Source organism: Salmo salar, chromosome 04 (genome assembly GCF_965601325.2).
Source record: "Salmo salar chromosome 04, fSalSal1, whole genome shotgun sequence".
NCBI classification, from domain to species: Eukaryota; Metazoa; Chordata; class Actinopteri; order Salmoniformes; family Salmonidae; genus Salmo; species Salmo salar.
In genome coordinates, this window is record NC_138294.1 from 26,484,878 (window position 1) to 26,506,144 (window position 21,267).

Here is a 21,267-nt window from a genome sequence, read left to right on the forward strand (position 1 = left end):
GGTGCATCAAAGCTGGGACCGAGAGACTGAAAAACAGCTTCTATCTCAAGGCCATCAGACTGTTAAACAGCCATCACTAACATTTAGTGGCTGCTGCCAACATACTGACTCAAATCTCTAGCCACTTTAATAATTAAAAATTGGATGTAATAAATGTATCACTAGTCACTTTAAACAATGCCACTTGATATAATGTTTACATACCCTACATTACTCATCTCATATGTATATACTGTACTCTATACCATCTACTGCATCTTGCCTATGCCGTTCGGCCATCGCTCATCCATATATTTATATGTACATATTGTTATTCATTCCTTTACACTTGTGTGTATAAGGTAGTTGTTGTGAAATTGTTCGATTACTTATTAGATATTACTGCACGGTCAGAACTAGAAGCACAAGCATTTCGTATGTGTATGTGACCAATAACATTTGAGTTGATCTTTACATATAATCTTTATTCATTTTGATCTAAAAGCCAAAACTGATCCTAGATCAGCACTCCTAATCTGAAAGGCTTTGTGGATACAGACCCTGACCTAATACCATTCAGACAGTAGTTTACAGTGGGCTCACCTCAGTGAGACTGTGTGTGGTCCTGTGCTGCTCAGCTGGTTCCTCTGTGGGTTCAGGAGGAGGAGTAGTCTGGTTGTCCTCCATGACCATGGTCCCCTCAGGGTTCCCCAGACCCTCCTCCTTCACCAGAAGCACTGGAAGACACAGGTGATAGACATACACTGAGTTTACAAAACATTAAGAACACCTGCTCTTTCCATGACAGACTGACCAGGTGAATCCAGGTGAAAGCTACAGTATGATCCCTTATTGATGTCACTTGTTAAATCCACTTCAATCAGTGTAGATGAAGGGGAGGAGACAGGTTACAGAAGGACTTTCAAGCCTTGAGACATGGATTGTGTATGTGTGCCATTCAGAGTGTGAATGGGCAAGACAAAATACTTAAGTGTCTTTGAACGGTGTATGGTAGTAGGTGCCAGGCAAACCGGTTTGTTTCAAGAACTGCAACGCTGCTGGGTTTTTCACACTCGACAGTTTCCTGTCTGTATCAAGAAGTGTCTACAACCCAAAAGACATCCAGCCAACTTGACACAACTGAGGGAAGGATTGGAGTCGACATGGGTCAGTATCCCTGTGGAACGCTTTCAACACCTTGTAGAGTCCATGCCCCGGCAAATTGAGGCTGTTCTGAGGACAAAAGGTGGCGTGCAACTCAATATTAGGAAGGTGTTTTAATGTTTGGTATACTCAGAATTACTCAATGCCCAGTGACATGAGCCTACAAGAGAAGCTAAATTACTTCTATGCTCACTTCGAGGCAAGTAACACTGCAACATGCATGAGAGCATCAGCATCAATCTCTATTGCACTCCACACTGCCCTTTCCCACCTGAACAAAAGGAACATCTATGTGAGAATGCTATTCATTGACTACAGCTCAGCGTTCAACACCATAGTGCCCTCAAAGCTCATCACGAAGCTAAGGACCCTGGGACTAAACACCTCCTTCTGCAACTGGATCCTGGACTTCCTGACGGGCCGCTCCCAGGTGGTAAGGGTAGGGAACAACACATCCGCCACGCTGATCCTCAACACGGGGGCCACTCAGGGGTGCGTGCTCAGTCCCCTCCTGTACTCCCTGTTCACTCATGACTGCACGGCCAGGCACGACTCCAACACCATCATATTAAGTTTGCTGATGACACAACAGTGAGACAGCCTACAGGGAGGAGGTCAGAGACCTGGCCATGTGGTGCCAGGACAACAACCTCTCCCTCAACGTGATCGAGACAAAGGAGAATATTGTGGACTACAGTAAAAGAAAGACCGAGCAGGCCCTAATTCTCATCGACGGGCTGTAGTGGAGCAGGTTGAGAGCTTCAAGTTCCTTGGTGTCCACATCACCAACAAACTATCATGGTCCAAACACACCAAGACAGTCGTGAAGAGGGCACGACAAGGCCTATTCCCCCTCAGGAGACTGAAAAGATTTGGCATGGGTCCTCAGATCCTCAAAAAGTTCTACAGCTGCACCATCGCGAGCATCCTGACTGGTTGCATCACTGCCTGGTATGGCAACTGCTCGGCCTCCGACCGCAAGTCACTAGTGCGTACGGCCCAGTACATCACCGGGGCCAAGCTACCTGCCATCCAGGACCTCTATACCAGGCGGTGTCAGAGGAAGGCCCTAAAAATTGTCAGACTCCAGCCACCCTAGTCATAGACTTTTGTACACTGCTGATACTCTGTTTATTATCTATGCATAATCCCTTTAACTCTACCTATATGTACATATTACCTCGACTAACCGGTGCCCACGCACATTGACTCTGTACAGGTACCCCCTGTATAAAGCCTCACTATTGTTATTTTACTGCTGCTCTTTAATTATTTGTTACTTTTATTTCTTCTTTATAAATTTTTTACAAAACACTTATTTTTCTTAACTGCATTGTTGGTTAAGGGTTTGTAAGTAAGCATTTCACTGTAAGGACTACACCTGTTGTATTCGGCGCATGTGACAAATAAATATTGATTTGTACACTCCTTTGGGTACGTACACACAGATAAATACACGTTCAACATGGAGTGTTTACCCATCCCCACTATGTTTGAGTCCTAAACTGTAGTTACAGAATGACTTCATTGTTGTTACATCCATCATGGTGGATAAAAACAAGTCAGCTCTGATAAGTCAAAAGTCATCATCAGACAAACCTGACTAAACTATTTTGACGTGTCCAGTAGGTGTTAATGTGTGGGTATGTGTAGGTATATTTAGTAAGTGTATAATGGTTATGAAGCGCTATCGGTGTATGCAGAATAGGGTGAGATCAGATGTGATGTATACTTAAGAGTCTCAATGAAAGTCTTAGAATGAAAAGTCCCATTTTATGTTTATTTATGTTAAATACACCATATGAAAACCACACATCTCAACTAAATCTGCATAAACTTTATTAATTTTCTCATTAAAAAGTGTGTTGGGAAAAACATTTAATAGTTGAATGAAAGTAATGAAATAGGCATTTGTGAACATCATATAGCCTACACAGTACAAACACAATCTGAAACAGACTCGTTATATATCACACAATGTCTGAATGCAATATTCTACCCAGGAATATTCAACACAGAAATCTGTTACTCTTGTTATTCCAAATGCATCTGTAGCTATTTTCTGCTGACAATGAAAATGTATATTTGTCTTTAATGCAGGATTCTATCTAAAGGTCTAACGAGTGGAAAGGCTACATTCTATGTTATGGTGTTTCTGCTGGTGTATCCTGAGGTAGCTCTTCTCTGAAAACCTCTTCCCGCAGTGCGTACAGGCAAACAACATTTCTACCGTGTGGACCTTCAGGTGCATCTTCAGCTTGTGCTGGTGGGAGAACCTCTTCTCACACTGGGTACAGCTGTATGGTTTCTCCCCTGTGTGAACCCTCTGGTGCCTTTTCAGGTCACCAGCCTGGGCGAAGCGCATGTGACACTGGGTACAGCTGAAGGGTTTCACCCCTGTGTGGACCCTCTGGTGCCTCTTCAGGCTGGACGAGTGGGAGAAACTGACCTGGCATAGGTGGCAGCTGAAAGGTTTCTCCCCTGTGTGAATCCTCTTGTGAATCTCCACCTGTTTGGGGAAATTGAAGGCTTTCCCACAGAACGAACACGGGAATCGCTTCTCTTTGGCTCCACCACCTTTACTGATTCCATCTCTACTACTGTCATTTGTCAATGGGCTTATGTTGCTATTTAGTGTTGAGGCACTGGCATTATCTGAGGTCTGGTTTAACATTAGGAGAGTGTGAGGAGGATGAAGACCAGGGAGTGTCTGTGTTGTCGCAGGGTCCATGTTCCAGTTGATAGATCCTATAGAAGGCAGGCTGAAGGCAGCACCTGTTAGGGGGTTAACCTGAGGCGCCATCAGTCTCTCTGAATCACAACTATAGGAGCAGGATGGAGCATCGCTAGCCGAGTCTGTGTCTGTTGTTCTCTCCTGCCGCATACTGACACTTCCTCGTCCCCGCGGACCAAATCTACACCTCGCCCTGGTCTCAGCCAGTCTGTTGTCATGGAGACTAAATTCAGATGTTGTTTTGTGTTCGACTGTCTGTTTCTGGTTGTGGTTAACAGTGTTGTTCCCCAGCCCAGAGGTGAGGACGCTGTCCCATCCACTGACCTCCACTATGTCGCCTCTGGTCCTGGCCTGCTCAGTGATGTTGTCACCTGAGCCCATGGTTGCACCTGTCTGGGTCTGGGAATCCAAGATGGCCGCCCAGTCTCCTCTGTTAGCCTCCAGCCAACCGCCTGCAGGAAGAAGTTAGAAAGTAAACTTTACAAACATGTCAGAAAACTCTACACATAACATTTTTGTTTGAGTTAATTACCTGGTGAAGTAAATATATTATAATTAGTTTTTTTGCATTTAAAGAAAATAATAGCCAGGTGCATCACTATTCCCATTGAAGATCTATTACTGTATGTAGGCTATATGTATGTATCCCTTACCTTGCTCCCCCATCTTTAGTCCAATCAGCTGATCAATGTTCTCTGGTCCATCTTCTATTGTCTCCTCTTTGACTATCAGCAGATCAGGCTTCCCATCCTCCATGTCTACTGACTGTAAGAGATACAGAGTGAGAGGATGTTGGATCAAGAAATCTGATATGAGCACCCTGCTATGGAGCATCTTCTGATTGGACAATGAGGGACTGCTATGAGTACTATGCCAACATGTTACTTGATTTTATTACTTGACACTCTTTAATGGTTTGATAATTCAAAGGCTCACCTCAATGAGACTGTGTGTGGTCCTGTGCTGCTCAGCTGGTACCTCTGTGGGTTCAGGAGGAGGTGTAGTCTGGTTGTCCTCCATGACCATGGTCCTCTCAGGGTTCCACAGACCCTCCTCACACCCCTCCTCCTTCACCAGCAGCACCTCTTGACCCTCCTCCTGGAAGAGATAGGTGATACAGATTACACAGACATACTCCCTCAGGTACGTACACACAGATAATAAACACACTTTCAACATGGAGTGTTTACCCATCCCCACTATGTTTGAGTCCTATACTGTAGTTACAGAATGACTTCATTGTTGTTAAACCTATCATATAGCCTAGCGTCCCTGATTGACTCTACCCTTTTGTGCCTTCCTACTTCCCCTGTGTCCGCCCACCCTAAACCATACCCTCTACCCCTTACTCCTCTTTTTATCCGTCCTGTTTCGTCTGGTCCTTTGATTTTAAATTGCATTATTATCACGGTAGACATAAATATGTTGTTGGTAAAAAATAAGTTGGCTATGATAAGTCATCATTAGACAAACCTGACTAAACTATGAGGTGTACAGTAGGTGTTAGTTAGTATGTGGGTATGTGTAGGTATATTTAGTAAGTGTATATTGGTTATAAAACGCTGTTGTGTTTATGCAGAATAGCGTGAGATCAGATGTGATGTATACTAAAAGAGTCTCAATGAAAGTCTTAGAATGAAAAGTCCCATTTTGTGTTTATTAAACATAAACAAGTTTTAAATACACCATATGAAAACCACACATACACACAACAAAAATCTGCATGAACTTGATAAACTACATTAAATCTCATTAAAAGTGTCTTGGGGAAAAAATGAAGGTCAATGGAAGTAGTGAACATCATATATCCTACACAGTACAACCACAATATGTAACAGACTTTTTAGGCTTATATATATGCCTCATACACTGAGTGTACAAAACATTAAGAACTCTTTCAATGACACAGACTGACCAAATGAATCCAGGTGAAAGCTATGATCCTTTATTTTTGTCACTTGATAAATCCACTTTATCCAGGGTAGATGAAGGGGAGGAGGCAGGTAAAAGAAGCCTCGAGGCAACTGAGACATGGATTGTGTATGTGTGCCATTCAGAGGGTGAATGGGCAAGACAACAGATTGAAGTGCCTTTGAACCGGGTATGATAATAGGTGCTCAACCGTTTCCCGTGTACATCAGGAATGGTCCACCACCCAAAGGTCCACCAGCCAACTTGACACAACTGTGGGAAGGTGTTCGTACTGTTTGGTACACTCAGTGTATATCACAATGTCTGGAGGCAAAACATATATGGGCTGCATGGTGGGACTATAGGATATTGATCATTTGAGAAAGTAGCAACAACAAACAAACAAAAAGATTGTGCTCTGTTGCCTCAGGCTGAACAGCTGTTCTCATCATGTGATCATATTTTCACCCATCAGACTCGTCTCAAATTCATCTCATCTTTACTAATATGTGGAATGTCGATTTTAGAATGGCCCATTATTAAATGGGCAGGAACAACGACAGAGGGAAAAAAATGCATTTCATCTGTAGGCACTCGAATAGCAAATGCAGGCCGCGCGCTTTCCCACGGGTCCGTTTTGTAGGCTACTTCGGTTTTCATAGCGGAGCATGGGCTTAATATGAGCGGCTGAGAAATAAATATACTCTTATTTCAATCCATGCATCAACCACTGTTTGCGGAGCATGCTCTCGCTGTGTGACAGGTGATATTATGCCGAAACTGTATGACCATGGGCTCCAACCTTGTTCCTGCAGCTACCCAGCGCTTAATTTGGGAAACCAACTGAAATCCGTTCGGGAATAGCGATAGTAACATGTTTTCGCAATGCAACATAGTTCACTAAACTGTTGCACAATGAACCAACAACATCGCCTAGGACTCAACATTCTCTCCCCGACTCATGGATATACATGTAGGAGCGTAGCATACGGTCACCAGTCTATCCATAATACAGTCCACACTCCGAGGCGATTACTCGAATTTGTTTAATTTTGGAGTATAGGCTAACTAGACCAATTATGTACCAACGAAATCTTAAATCAGTTTTGTTTTACGTTTTTCTGCCATGCGTAATATGCGGTAGGCTATGTATTGTATAAAGGCACAATCATCATTTTAATTCAGTTTTTTTGAGGGGGCGCATAAACTCTATGGGTGTGGGTGTTTTGATTTAATCATCACCTTAGGAAGTGCTGTCCATTTCGTTGTGTTAGGATTTAAAACAACATCCACAACAACCATGTTTCACACCGCTTCAACCTGCTGTTGAACTTCTTTCTTCAAATTTGATTAGCACAGTGAGGTGAGTTTTAAACGTACTATAGGCGTTCTGTTTTGATGATCAGTGTTTGACGTGATTTTCCATTGCATTTGCATTGCTGTCAGAGTGGTTGAGGGACAATAGAGCCCTGAGTACCAGGTCATTAGGACTTGATGGTCGTTAGCAACTTGGGTACTACCAAAGCATGTCCAGAGAGCATAAAAGGAGATTACCATGACAAGTGGCATTTTACTGCGGTCGTGACTCATGACAGCTTGTGTGGCGGTAATATGGTCACTGCAACAGCCCTAGATACAAGATGACATGGCGTTATACCCCGAGTTGTCTTGAACAGAATGAGCCCGTTTGTTGTATTGTGATTTTTTTGGGGCCGCATTTGAATTTACTTATGACTCCATTCTATGCGCACCAAAAGTATGATCTGCTTCTCTGTATTACCTTGTGAAACCTAACACGGTAAGATCTTATTTTATAATTTAGCTTTTAGAATTGATGTTGGCAATAGAGCAAGGTTTCAATTTATGAAAACCTGGCCCAGATTATGATTTATAATGGACCGTTTTTGGATTTCTTAAACAACAGTAATTGTGTGATGGCGGGGATGCAGGGCTGTGTTCCAAACAAAACCACTACAAGTGTGATTGCTCTAGTTCCTCAACGGCACAGCTAGGAGAGCTAAACGTTTTTTTATAATAATTTAAAAATCACCTTAAAGTTGAAGACACTTCCTTAAGTCATAAAAGTGCATTGAAATTACTTCATAACTGTGTACACTTTGGAGAGGTGTGTTGCCGCTTGTAAACACTAGTTAGTCCTCTCACTCAAACCCTGGTCATTTTTTTTGTCTTATGTTGCACCAACCCCACATTTTCCAGGAATATTCTTATTTTGTTACTGAAAGTATCCAGAGTATGTTCTGATTTTGAACAAATGCGGCAAAGTACAGTACATGTCAAATGTGCATCAAATCAACAGTGTATTGTTTGGATTCATTGTTGTGTCAGGAGAACTGTTGTGTCCCCACCCTTAGTCTAATAATTTTCCCATAATCTCCAAACCTTTCCATTTTGATTGCTACCATGGTTATGCAATCCCTAGTTCTTCTGTAAGAAACATTTCAATTTAGCCCTATCCATATAGGCCAATTCTCACAAGTGTAAGGGGTTAAAGTAGGGTTTGATCTAAACATCAGACGCTATCAAGTGGAATGGTTACAGTCTATGTTATAGAGTGGAATGGTTTTTCTGCTGGTGTATCCTGAGGTAGCTCTTCGCCGAGTACCTCTTCTCGCAGTGTGCACAGGCGAACGGCCTCTCTCCCGTGTGGACCTTCAGGTGCATCTTCAGATGGTAGTGGCGGGAAAACCTCTTCTCACACTGGGGGCAGCTGTAGGGTCTCTCCCCTGTGTGGACTCTATGATGCCTCTTCAGGTCACCACCCTGGGCGAAGCACATGTGACACTGGGTGCAACTGAAGGGTTTCTCCCCTGTGTGGACCCTCTGGTGGATCTCCACATTCTGGAGGCAGCTGAAGCTTTTGCTACAGAACATGCAGAGGAACCGTTTCTCTTTACTATTGCCTGATGTTGTTGCCCCTCCCTGAGCCTGGGCTCTAGTCGTGTCATTTGAGTTCGATACCTGATCGAAAAGGCAGCGTCCGTGTGAATTGGAAGGCCCCATCGAAGTGGACACTGGCTTGTAATCTCCGAGTGTGTGTAAAGGGGAGTGGTTTGTGACATTTGGATTAGTCTCTAAACTTTCCCTGTAATCTAAGAGTCCATATCCTAGGTGACTATCTGCATTCCATGTGGGAGGAACGTCGCCCTCCACTTTCACAGTCACTTCATCTACAATCAGACCCTCCCCTTTCTTATCTAGGCACCCTTCAGAGTATACACTACTACTGTACCGGTTCCAGTCCCCTCTAGACAGATCAGTCTGTGTCTCTAAACCCAAGGATATGTTGCCAGGGTCCATCTCTGTAGTACTCGAACAAGACAAATCATTGCCAGTCTCTAATGCATCCCGATGGGAAGGAACCGTCCTCGGGCTCGGGTTACCGTAAAGTAAATACTCTGAGCCGGGAGCAGGAGGACAGCCCAGTGGTCCCAGTCGCTCTGGGTCTGATCTGTGGTCAGATCCTGTGTGTAAAAGCCTTTGTGTTACAGTTACAGTCTCTGTGTCTGTCTCTGATTTGTGTCTGTCTCTGACCTCCGTGATGCTGCGTTGGGTCCTGGGCTGCACTGTGGCGGGGTCCTCTGTGGCTACAGGGGGCACTTCAGTCATCTGGATGTCTCTGCTGTTCCGTGGGTCCTCCTCTCCTTCAGACCTCTCCTGCTTGACCCCAGGACCTGCAGCCTCTGCATCTGCAGACTGACACAAGAAGAGAAGAGGTTATTACATGTGCATATTAGTTGAATTAGATAACAAGCTCGCCTATGGCAGATAAATGTGTATATACATGTCAGCAAGTAAATAGCTGAGGGGAGCCTTTCTGAAATAAACTGGCCACATTTGATGTACTATTACACTAACCTCTATCATGATAACATGCTGGGTTGAGGTTCCACTCCCCTCATCAACAGTGATTGGTTGGTCATCTCTCCATGTATTGTGTCCCGCTGGCTTCACAAAGCTCCTGTGGCCTCCAGTGAGATGTCCTTCACCTGAGAGTGATTGGGGGGAAAAGAGGTGGTTAGGTTAGCTACTGTCAGTGCTGAACGGTGTATTGTACCCTACTGACACTGTAAAATTGGCAAGGATGTAAGGTAATACTTCTGATTACTTCTTGATATACAGTACTATTTATAAACTCAGCAAAAAGAGAAACGTCCCTTTTTCAGGACCCTGTCTTTCAAAGATAATTCGTAAAAATCCAAATAACTTCACAGATTTTCATTGTAAAGGGTTAAAACACTGTTTCTCATGCTTGTTCAATGAACCATAAACAATTAATGAACATGCACCTGTGGGACGGTTGTTAAGACACTAACAGCTTACAGACGGTAGGCAATTAAGGTCACAGTTATGACAACTTAGGACACTAAAGAGGCCTTTCTACTGATTCTGAAAAACACCAAAAGAAAGATGCCCAGGGTCCCTGCTCATCTGCGTGAACGTGCCTTAGGCATGCTGCAAGGATGCATGAGGACTGCAGATGTGGCCAGGGCAATAAATTGCAATGTCTGTACTGTGAGATGCCTAAGACAGCGCTACAGGGAGACAGGACAGACAGCTGATCGTCCTCGCAGTGGCAGACCACGTGTAACAACACCTGCACAGGATCGGTACATCCAAACATCACACCTGTGGGACAGGTACAGGATGGCAACAACAACTGCCCGAGTTACACCAGGAACGCACAATCCCTCCATCAGTGCTCAGACTGTCCGCAATAGGCTGAGAGAGGCTGGACTGAGGGCTTGTAGGCCTGTTGTAAGGCAGGTCCTCACCAGACATCACCGGCAACAACATCGCCTATGGGCACAAACCCACCGTCGCTGGACCAGACAGGACTGGCAAAAGGTGCTCTTCACTGACGAGCCAGGATCTCAATCCCATTGAGCACGTCTGGGACCTGTTGGATCGGAGGGTGAAGGCTAGGGCCATTCCCCCCAGAAATGTCCGGGAACTTGCAGGTGCCTTGGTGGAAGAGTGGGGTAACGAACTGGCAAATCTGGTGCAGTCCATGAGGAGGAGATGCACTGCAGTACTTAATGCAGCTGGTGGCCACACCAGATACTGACTGTTACTTTTGATTTTGACCCCCCCTTTGTTCAGGGACACATTATTCCATTTCTGTTAGTCACATGTCTGTGGAACTTGTTCAGTTTATGTCTCAGTTGTTGAATCTTGTTATGTTCATACAAATATTTACACATGTTAAGTTTGCTGAAAATAAACGCAGTTGACAGTGAGGACGTTTCTTTTTTTGCTGAGTTTAGATCGATATGTTCCATGCATCACATTGTTTTAATTGAATAAATAATAAGAAATGCAGTAAGTCATGAATCTGGTTTGAATATGATATTCTGTCTTTGTGCAAGATAGCTCAGTAAATCAGGGGAATTATTGCAAACTATCCAAAAACTGACCAAGACCCAATTCTGGCTAAAGGGCAATTTCACTGCTGCTCTATTTCACTCTATATATTCATTAACATGTTATTGTCATTGCATGTCATAAAAAATCGAGAATTGAGCGTTTCTGCATTTCACCGGTTAAAACGGGCCATCGACATTTCTTGTTTGTAAGAGAACAACAATATCCAGAATTCATAGCGATTTCAAGACGTGGTAGAGGTGGATACTCTCCTTGAGAAATATCTAAACGTCAGTGTTGGTAGCCAGCACTTTCAGCCCGAGGATTTCGAAAAAAGACCTGAAGTCTCAACTGATGGGGTTGCCAGGTGTCACGCCTTCTCCCGCTCCCCCTCACCAATCCAAGCACCATCATTACGCACACCTGGACTTCATCATCACCTTGACTACTCTGCATTTATTTAGCCCTCTGCAGCCTAAGTCTTCAGGCTGTAGTGGTTTTGTTCAGTACGCTTCTCCTGTTTTGTTCATGTTTATTAAACTCATCTTCTGCTTCCTGACTCCAAGCTCATAAGTTACACCGGGTCGTCGAACGTTGAAAAGTGACGCAATTCCATCGATTTCTCACTTCAGAGGAAGGCATCCGATCAGTGCAGCAGAAAAGAAGTCGAGCTGAGATAGCTAAGTTAACCCTGCCTTCATGTACATATCACCTCAATAATTTAATGTTTACATACTGCATACTGGGGCGGCAGGGTAGCCTAGTGGTTAGAGCGTTGGACTAGTAACCGAAAGTTTGCAAGATTGAATCCCCGAGTTGACAAGGTACAAATCTGTCATTCTGCCCCAGAACAAGGCAGTTAACCCACTGTTCCTAGGCCGTCATTGAAAACAGGAATTAGTTCTTAACTGACTTGCCTAGTTAAATATTGGTAAAAAAATATGTATATACTGTATTCTAGTCAATGTCACTCCGACATTGCTTGTCCTAATATTTCTTAATTCCATTATTTTAGATGTGTGTATTGTTAGATACTACTGAACTGTTGGAGCTACGAACACAAGCCTTTCACTACAACCGCAATAACATCTGCTAAATATGTGTAGATGACCAATAAAACATTTGATATGAACTCTTTCACGGAGAAGTCTACACCTGTTCGGCACGTGTGACGTAAAATATTTGATTTAGGTCACTAGCAAGCGAACTACATGTGTTTAAGTAAACCAAAATCTAGCTAACTTGCATAAATCGCTGGCTTGACATTCCAAAGCAAGTCAATGTAATTAGCCAGCTGGCAATGTGATTTGTAAACAGCTTGATTCTGTTTAGAGTTGTAATGTGTATAAAGTGACTAACAAAAGTGTACTGTACTCCCCTTAAATGGTTACACACAGGGCTGTGGCAGTCATGACATTTTCTCAGCCGTTATTGTCATGCGTAAGACTGCCGGTCTCACGTTTGGGGGAATTAAACGATGCACTTAGCTGTTCTACGAGTGGTCTGAGGCAGTCGGTAAATAACAAGCGTTTAAGTTCCGCTTTAACAAATGGTTTTGGGATACAGCTCTGAGATAAAGATGCTCCTACAAAGGTTCAAACAATTAACTTAACCTTAAGAAGCTTTTGGGAAACTGGGTATTCAACTCTTACCCTACTGGGGCCTGCTGGTTTTAATATTCTACCTGATAATTAACTGCACCCACCTGGGCTGGGTTTCCCAAAACCATCATAGCACTGAGGTCATCTTAATTCCATTAACTAAACAGACAAAATATTCTTAGTGCTACAATACTTGTGAAAGCCAGCCCTGGTGTTCCAGGTCTAAATCAGTCCCTGAGCAGAGGGGAACAATGAAAACGCAGTGGAACTGGCTTAGAGGTCCATAGTTAAGTTTGAGGGCACTAGACTGTCTACAAGTCATTGACTGAGTAACAAAACACCGACCAGTGTACTGTGCCCTTTTTGTTTACAGATGAACATGGTTTCTGAGTTATTCACAATTTTTGATGAACAAATAAGGTTTTATATGTAAGATGGTTAAATAAAGAGTATTATTATTTGTGCCCTGGTCCTATGAGAGCTCTGTCACTTCCCACGAGCCGGGTTGTGACAAACACATTCTTATGTTTAATAAATGTATCATATTGTGTGTGGCAGGCTTACAATGATGGCAAAAAAAACATTTGAGTGCACGCTGACCTTGGTGCTAGATGGGGTACGCAGCTAGAGGTTGAATGTTTGAAGGGGTACGGGACTGGTCTAGGGGGGAAAAAAGTGACTCCAGCTCTGAGGACTCGAGTTGTCCATGCCCGATCTAGGAGGTTCTGAAGAGCCTGCCTTCGAGAGTGGGAACACAATTGGACAAGGCAGTAGGGCTCCTATCACGCTGTAGTCTTTACAAGGCCAGGGAAATTGAGTAAACCTAGATATCCTGCAATGTCCTGGCAGATAAGAACACCGTTGAGACAAGTCCAATGCAGGGCTCGACATTCAGGGCTGCCCGTTGGCCCGGCAACATCTGCTGAACTCACCGGGCCAGTTAATCATGCTTTCATATGGCCTGCTTGGGCCAGTACATTTTCAAATACCAAAACAGAAAGTAATTTATATTTAATCCTTTACAATCTTCCCGGCGTCTGACGCGTCACAGTTATCAACCAGCATTCGGTTTCCAAGCTGAGGCAAGAATGTCAAGGCTTTCCCCCTCGGTGAGCCCCGCCTGGTACTCACGCTCGACCCGTCTCAGCGGAGCCAAGGTTGAACATCGGCACGCGCATTTCACAGAATAAAAATCCTCCATCAGACATCTTACACGGGGATGCCATTATTAGCAAAAAAAGGTTTACGTAGGCCAAGGCATACACTATGTAGCTGCTTGCTTGTTAAGACCATTTATTTACCCAACAAAATAAAACGGAATATCGTAATAAATGCTATTCTGTAGTCTATATAATTGTTTAACAACCAGCTTAATCCAAAGCTGTTAATGAGCTGTCATTTATTTATCAGCGGAATATCAACTGCTGGGTGGCAAGAGGGCACAACTCTTCATACAGCTGATTGCTGCATGGAAAGAAATGTGTTCCAGTAAACATGTACATTACAGTTTAGTCATTTAGCAGACGCTCTTATCCAGAGCGACTTACAGTAGTGAATGCATACATTTCATGTCTTTTTTGTGTTTGTACTGGCCCCCCGTGGGAATCGAACCCACAACCCTGGCGTTGCAAACACCATGCTCTACCAACTGAGTCACAGGGAAGGCCTAGATATGTCTGAACCCTATAACATGAGGTCTGACAAAAGTTGATCCTAAAAATGAGTTGAGGGCCATCCTTGGTTAGGTTATTCACTGTGTGGGCCTATCTCCCCAGTTTGCAGACAGCTAAGCCACATTTGCTTGGTCACACACACTCTTAATGTATAAGGCCGCCACCTGACCAAAACCCCTGATAAACCTCCGGTAGTAGTTCTCAAACCCTAAGAACCGCTGCACCTCCTTTACCGTAAACCCAGTCACTGCGCAACACTGCTAAATGTAATCTCGGGCAAAGACAATTATTGAGAAGAGCGGGATCCCAGCCTTCCTAGTGCTGCTTGAACTTTCAGTTTTTCAATGAGTGTCTGACATGACAATAAACATTAACGACGGGAAGCATTTTCCAAACAATCAGTGTAAATATCAGATTGTATGGTTGACTATAATAGGTTAAGGTACTTGCGCAGACTGCAAATGAAACATGAAATCAGCCATGATTGAAATTCTGCGTGTACAACTTTCTTTCCTGTAATATTGGCTAGGAACAGTCCTTTTCTCATTTGGGCCAGTCGATTTCACATGGTACTGGCACATTTACCTGAATGTCAAGCCCTGCAACGGCTCTATTGAACAAGGACAATTATATCTACTCCTGATCGTGCAATTAGCTAAACACAATTGGGCCACAATAATCGCTACAAAATGACTCCGTTCATTTTTAGATCAGACACCAGGCTCAATCAACGGATAGCGTCATCAGTGTAACTCTCCGGCACTAAAATGTAAAAATACCGCTATAGTGCATAATTGTCTGAAACACCTCATCACTCAGAATTATGTTGGTAGAGTGGTTTAAACACCCCAAATAGAGTCTGGTGGTGACGTGTCCCTTTAACCATAAGTTTAATACATTTAAAGTCACATGCCCAGAGGGGAACCGGGCGACGGACCTCCTGCAAAATGTACCTCTTGCCATTCCTCTGTATCGGTCGAGGATCTTGACACGACTGGCGAGGACGCGCTCTCGTATTGTCCTCTCTGCGCGCTCCCGTGACACTTTCAGTTCCAGTTGCTGAAGTTTCCTCCGCAATTCCCTGTTTTCCTTCTGGCTTTGAGTTATTTCCAAACGAAACACTGCATAGTCGTCGTCTACGAGTTTACAGACCTCTGTCACTGCTGCATTCGCTAGCACCTCCATAATGGAGGCTATTTGCGTGTGAAAAACCATACAGTCAGCCATTGTTAGCAGCTAGCGATTGTTACCTAGATAACATCAACCAAGTCCGGTCACCAACGCGAATTAAAGACTACCTGGGACAGGTATGTGATGCTGTGCAGTTAAATGAGTAATTTTTTTCCATGGCGTAAATAACAACAATAAAAACGCTAACTTGGAAATGATTATTGGGCAGTTCACTTCCGTTTACCACTACTTCTTCAAAAGTATATTGGCAGATCACCATCAACTGAAAGGTACATACACTGCCACCTACTGTACTGGAGTGTGAGCTCGGTCACGGCCTCCACAAAGAGCAGGTTTTCCCAAACCCCTTCCTGGGGTCCCCCCAGGGTGCACTTTTTTTCGGGCCATAGAACATCACAGCTGATTCAAATAGTCAAAGAATGATGATGAGTTGGTTATTTGAATCAGTTTTGTGGGGGCAGGATTTAGTTTGGGGAAAACCTGCCATCGAGCAGTAGCGGTGCATATGTAAAAAAAATTATCACTGGGGAAGCCTAGCCCCAACCGCTCTCCAAAAGCCATATTACAACCGGTGTTGTGATAATCGCGTTGTTTGCTCTATAACCTGTTAATTCATATGCCTTGCAGCCGTGATATATTATAGGCCTAAAGGCAGAGACAATAAGACACCGTGGCAGAATAAATTCAACCATACCTTTGTTTTATCACAAAACCCCATAGCAACCTCTGTCCAGTGCAGTCCACAATGCATACTGCATGGACAGTAACAGAGTTACATGACCTACAGCATGGTTAAGCCAGTTAATGTTAATGACATTTTCGGGCCACTAAACAACTATTAATTTAGAACCACAGAGAGTTACTGCAAGTCGCAAAGAAAACAGGAGCTGCCTCCACTATTCCAGCAACATTTCAACATCATCAAATCACCAATGCTTAGTCTAATACAGTGACATCTAAAAGATAAAAACAATTGTCCAATCAACGTAAGCTAAATATGATGTGGCTGTCAATGCTTCTGACTTCTGTGTGCAAAAACATGTTGATTCACCCTACTTGTAGAGAAACACCAATGCCATCCTCTCATGTTGATGAAACGCTCTATCACTCTGTCATACAGTACACGCTTTTATGTTTTGTTGTCCTAGACTACCTGGCTAAAATGCTTGCTCGCTAGCCGAACTTCCATTCATGGGCATAGTTAACGTTAGCCTTCTAGGCCTACATCTAGCTACATATGGAACTTCCATCCAATCAGGCAAGGGGCAAACAACATTGGATCAGAATCGCCATTATTATCAATGGCCAGTATGGAGAACTAAGTGAAACCACAAGTCCCTATCTCCATCCTTGGCTAATTTAGGAAAGGGACAATTTTAGCTATCTGGCTAGCTAGCCACCGGAGCACAGCAACACAACGAGATGCAACAATTCAAGTTTTTCTGTCGATGACATATGCTTTCAATGGGATTTGATAGGAGTGATGCCAAAATCCAACCTGGCTTCCCTTGACACTTTTTTTTTTTGGTGCACCAGGGACATTCACAGTTGAGCTCGCTCAGTTTAGCTCAACGCGGATTGGCACAGGGAGGCAAGATGCTCGCTGGCTTCCCTTGCTTTCAATGCTATGGGCGGCAACAATGTCATACTCGTTTGGACCAGACAACATCAGATAGATGGCCTACGCAGAGAGAGACAGAGGGGCGCTGTTTCGCTCGCTCGGATGCTTTCTCCTGTGAGATATATTCAGCCTCTTGCGAAGTGAAGGAAAATTACGAAACACAGAGACAAAATATATTTCATTTTTGGGGAAGCCTGGCTTTCCTTGGCATCTATGAAAACACGCCACTGCCATAGAGGACCATAGTATGAGTCATACCCATAAAACCTTGCAGTCAAACAAGGAAATGGTTCCAATCGTTTTTCCACCATTCATTTTTCCCTTAGAGGATTTTAGAAACACTTAAAATATGGTGTGTGTTTCATGCAGGTTTACCCTGGCGTGACATTTTGATAACTGTGTAAATCTCTCTGACTTGTCTGCCCGTATTTCCCCCCCCCAAAAATGAAACGCTAATTAACTGCTAATGCGCCTATCATAAAGAACTACAAATGCCATGATGATCTGGACGAGACTGCCGAATCGAGGTGAAGAATCTATGGATTAACTATCTAATGTTAGCTAAATGTAGTAATGAATAAATTGGAAACATTTCTTTAAATAGAAAATTCTGTGAACTGTCTTGAGTAGGTTTCAAATGGACACAATACATGTTAGAAAGTGTCAGCTAGAGATGATGTGCAGGAGCTTGCAGGGATTTACAGTTTTGCATGTCTACTTTGATGCTAATTAGCATCTTTTGAATCAGAGTAAATAGAGTCGAATGTATTGATAAGTCACCTTGTTCGAGAGAGATTTACATGGTTATCAAAACGTCACGGCCAAGTAGGCCTACACGAAACACAGCCTTTATTGTCAGTGTTTCTAAAGTCACCTATGGGGGGGGGGGGAAATATAGTGGAAAAACGTTTGGAACCATTTCCCTGTTTGACCACTAGGTTATGACACCTCCATTGTGGTTCTCTATACTAAAATATTCTCTTAACCCAGAATTTCAAATAAAATAAAATAATTCCCTACAAACCTAATTCCAGTACCATGTTTCCCTATCAATTTCAAAATAAGAATTCAATCCCATATGCCCTAATCTCATCCCTTCTGTTCCCATTTCATTATAGTACTTTCTTTCACCCCATTGCCTCTGCCAGCAATCTAACGCATTTTTCTTAATCATTGACCATGTTTACATGCACACCAATATCCTGTTTTTATTTGGGATATTAAAGTATTCTGCTTTTGCGGTGACCCATATAAACATCATATCCCGTTTATAATAACCCAAAAAGACTTGCAGCTTCTCTTCAGTGAAATATTAAACATGAACAAAAGTCCACCTGTACTTGATATTCCAGACTGACTGATCTCTTCAAACTGGGTCAGACTGTATGACGTGTTTATGAGGGTAATTAACTACTTACCCCTCATTAACCCTTTGTTAACTTGTCATTTGAAACAGGCTTGTACAGTCGTGCCCAAAAGTTTTGAGAATGACACAAATATTAATTAATATTAAGTCTGCTCCTCAGTTTGTATGATGGCAATTTGCATATACTCCAGAATGTTATGAAGAGTGATCAGATGAATTGCAATTAATTGCAAAGTCCCTCTTTGCCATGTAAATGAACTGAATCCCCCCAAAAAACATTTCCACTGCCTTTCAGCCCTGCCACAAAAGGACCAGCTGACATCATGTCAGTGATTCTCTCGTTAACACAGGTGTCAGTGTTGACGAGGACAAGGCTGGAGATCACTCTGTCATGCTGATTGAGTTCGAATAACAGACTGGAAGCTTCAAAAGGAGGGTGGTGCTTGGAATCATTGTTCTTCCTCTGTTAGCCATGGTTACCTGCAAGGAAACACGTGCTGTCATCATTTCTTTGCACAAAAAGGGCTTCACAGGCAAGGATATTGCTGCCAGTAAGATTGCACCTAAATCAACCATTTATCGGATCATCAAGAACTTCAAGGAGAGCGGTTCAATTGTTGTGGAGAAGGCTTCAGGGTGCCCAAGAAAGTCCAGCAAGCGCCAGGACCGTCTCCTAAAGTTGATTCAGCTGCGGGATCGGGGCACCACCAGTACAGAGCTTGCTCAGGAATGGCAGCAGGCAGGTGTGAGTGCATCTGCACGCACAGTGAGGCAAAGGCTTTTGGAGGATGGCCTGGTGTCAAGAAGGGCAGCAAAGAAGCCACTTCTCTCCAGGAAAAACATCAGGAACAGACTGATATTCTGCAAAAGGTACAGGGATTGGACTGCTGAGGACTGGGGTAAAGTAATTTTCTCTGACAAATCCCCTTTCCGATTGTTTGGGGAATCCGGAAAAAAGCTTGTCCGGAGAAGACAAGGTGAGCGCTATCATCAGTCCTGTGTCATGCCAACAGTAAAGCATCCTGAGACCATTCACGTGTGGGGTTGCTTCTCAGCCAAGGGAGTGGGCTCACTCACAATTTTGCCTAAGAACACAGCCATGAATAAAGAATGGTACCAACACATCCTCCAAGAGCAACTTCTCCCAACCATCCAGGAACAGTTTGGTGACGAACAATGCCTTTTCCAGCATGATGGAGCACCTTGCCATAAGGCAAAAGTGATAACTAAGTGGCTTGGGGAACAAAACATCTATTTTGGGTCCATGGCCAGGAAACTCCCCAGACCTTAATCCCATTGAGAACTTGTGGTCAATCCTCAAGAGGCGGGTGGACAAACATAAACCCACACATTCTGACAAACTCCAAGCATTGATTATGCAAGAATGGGCTGCCATCAGTCAGGATGTGGCCGAGAAGTTAATTGACAGCATGCCAGGGCGGATTGCAGACGTCTTGAAAAAGAAGGGTCAGCACTACAAATATTGACTCTTTGCATCAACTTCATGTAATTGTCAATAAAAGCCTTTGACACTTATGAAATGCTTGTAATTATACTTCAGTATTCCATAGTAACATCTGACAAAAATATCTAAAGACACTGAAGCAGCAAACTGTGGAAATTAATATTTGTCATTCTCAAAACTTTTGGCAACTGTATACAGTTTGTTTTTTAGAGGGACAGTAAACCTAGGCTAGAACAAGGACAGGTGAATATTTACCTTACTGAGGGGATTTACACTGAACAAAAATATAAACTCAACATGTAAAGTGTTGGTCCCATGTTCGTTGAGCTGAAGTAAAAAAATCCCAGAAATGTTCCATACGCACAAATTTGTTTACATCCCTGTTAGTGAGCATTTCTCCTTTGCCAAGCTAATCCATCCACCTGACAGGTGTGGCATATCAAGAAGCACAGGTGCACCTTGTGTTGGGAACAATAAAAGGACACTAAAATGTGCAGTTTCGTCACACAACACAATGCTACAGTTGTCTCAAGTTGAGGGAGCGTGCTATGCCAGCACACCAAACAACAAGTCTGTATCATGTGAGAATGTGAGCATACCCAGATGCTCAACTGAGGGACTTAGTAGTCAACAACATAACTCTTACCCCAAGACACTTCACATGACAACTATAATACATCTCAAGCCACACTGCTACGATTTCTTCCCATTGTGGACACTCCTATGTCTGTTAAGGTTACTCAGGAAGGAGAAACTCTTGTAACATAGTTTGAACTTGAAGGGCCTCCCTGATGTGAATGGTCTGGTGCTTCTTCACATAGTTCGCCTCAGCGAAGCGCTTCCCACACGTGGGGCAGGCGTATGGCTTGTCGGCGTCCGTCCTAATGCTCAGCCTCCCAAGTTGTGACCCGATGACACCAGAGAAGGTTGAAGCAGGAGTTACCCTCAGGTGGTTAGTCTTTGAGCTCTAGTCATTGTTTTGGTGTTGTTATAGGCTAGGTACCTCTTGTGGTGAACACCCATCCTGACCCTGTATTTATTGGTGGGGTAACCCTGAGGTAAGGAGAAGAGACTTCCTGTTAGACTCCCACCAGGGGGGTCTCCCACCACTCTGTGAAGGATGAAGCCCAGGATGACCTGCTCTGTTCATCATGGATACTGTGGTGTTTGTATCATAGGA

The 21,267-nt window shown here is 43.6% G+C and overlaps 1 protein-coding gene across 1 annotated transcript; it reads right to left on the reverse strand.

The window, feature by feature from the left end:
- Nucleotides 1-2,902: 2,902 nt before the first annotated feature.
- On the reverse strand, nucleotides 2,903-15,861 carry LOC106602617 (uncharacterized). Its single transcript, XM_014195370.3, has 6 exons — nucleotides 15,398-15,861; nucleotides 9,665-9,795; nucleotides 9,341-9,502; nucleotides 4,814-4,975; nucleotides 4,531-4,642; nucleotides 2,903-4,329 (listed from the first exon to the last, which is right to left on the reverse strand). Exons 1-6 carry the CDS (start codon nucleotides 15,669-15,671, stop codon nucleotides 3,260-3,262), a joined length of 1,911 nt encoding a protein of 636 aa, XP_014050845.3. The 5' UTR covers nucleotides 15,672-15,861; the 3' UTR covers nucleotides 2,903-3,259.
- Nucleotides 15,862-21,267: the final 5,406 nt, after the last annotated feature.

Excerpts from the sequence above, each read along its gene's own strand:
- LOC106602617 (XM_014195370.3), bottom strand. The coding sequence starts at position 15,671 with ATGGCTGACTGTATGGTTTTTCACACGCAAATAGCCTCCATTATGGAG. Across the intron at positions 4,976-9,340 it reads CCCAACGCAGCATCACGGAG|GAGGAGGGTCAAGAGGTGCT; the intron begins GTCAGAGACAGA and ends TATCTCTTCCAG. Across the intron at positions 4,330-4,530 it reads ACTAAAGATGGGGGAGCAAG|GCGGTTGGCTGGAGGCTAAC; the intron begins GTAAGGGATACA and ends TTCTTCCTGCAG.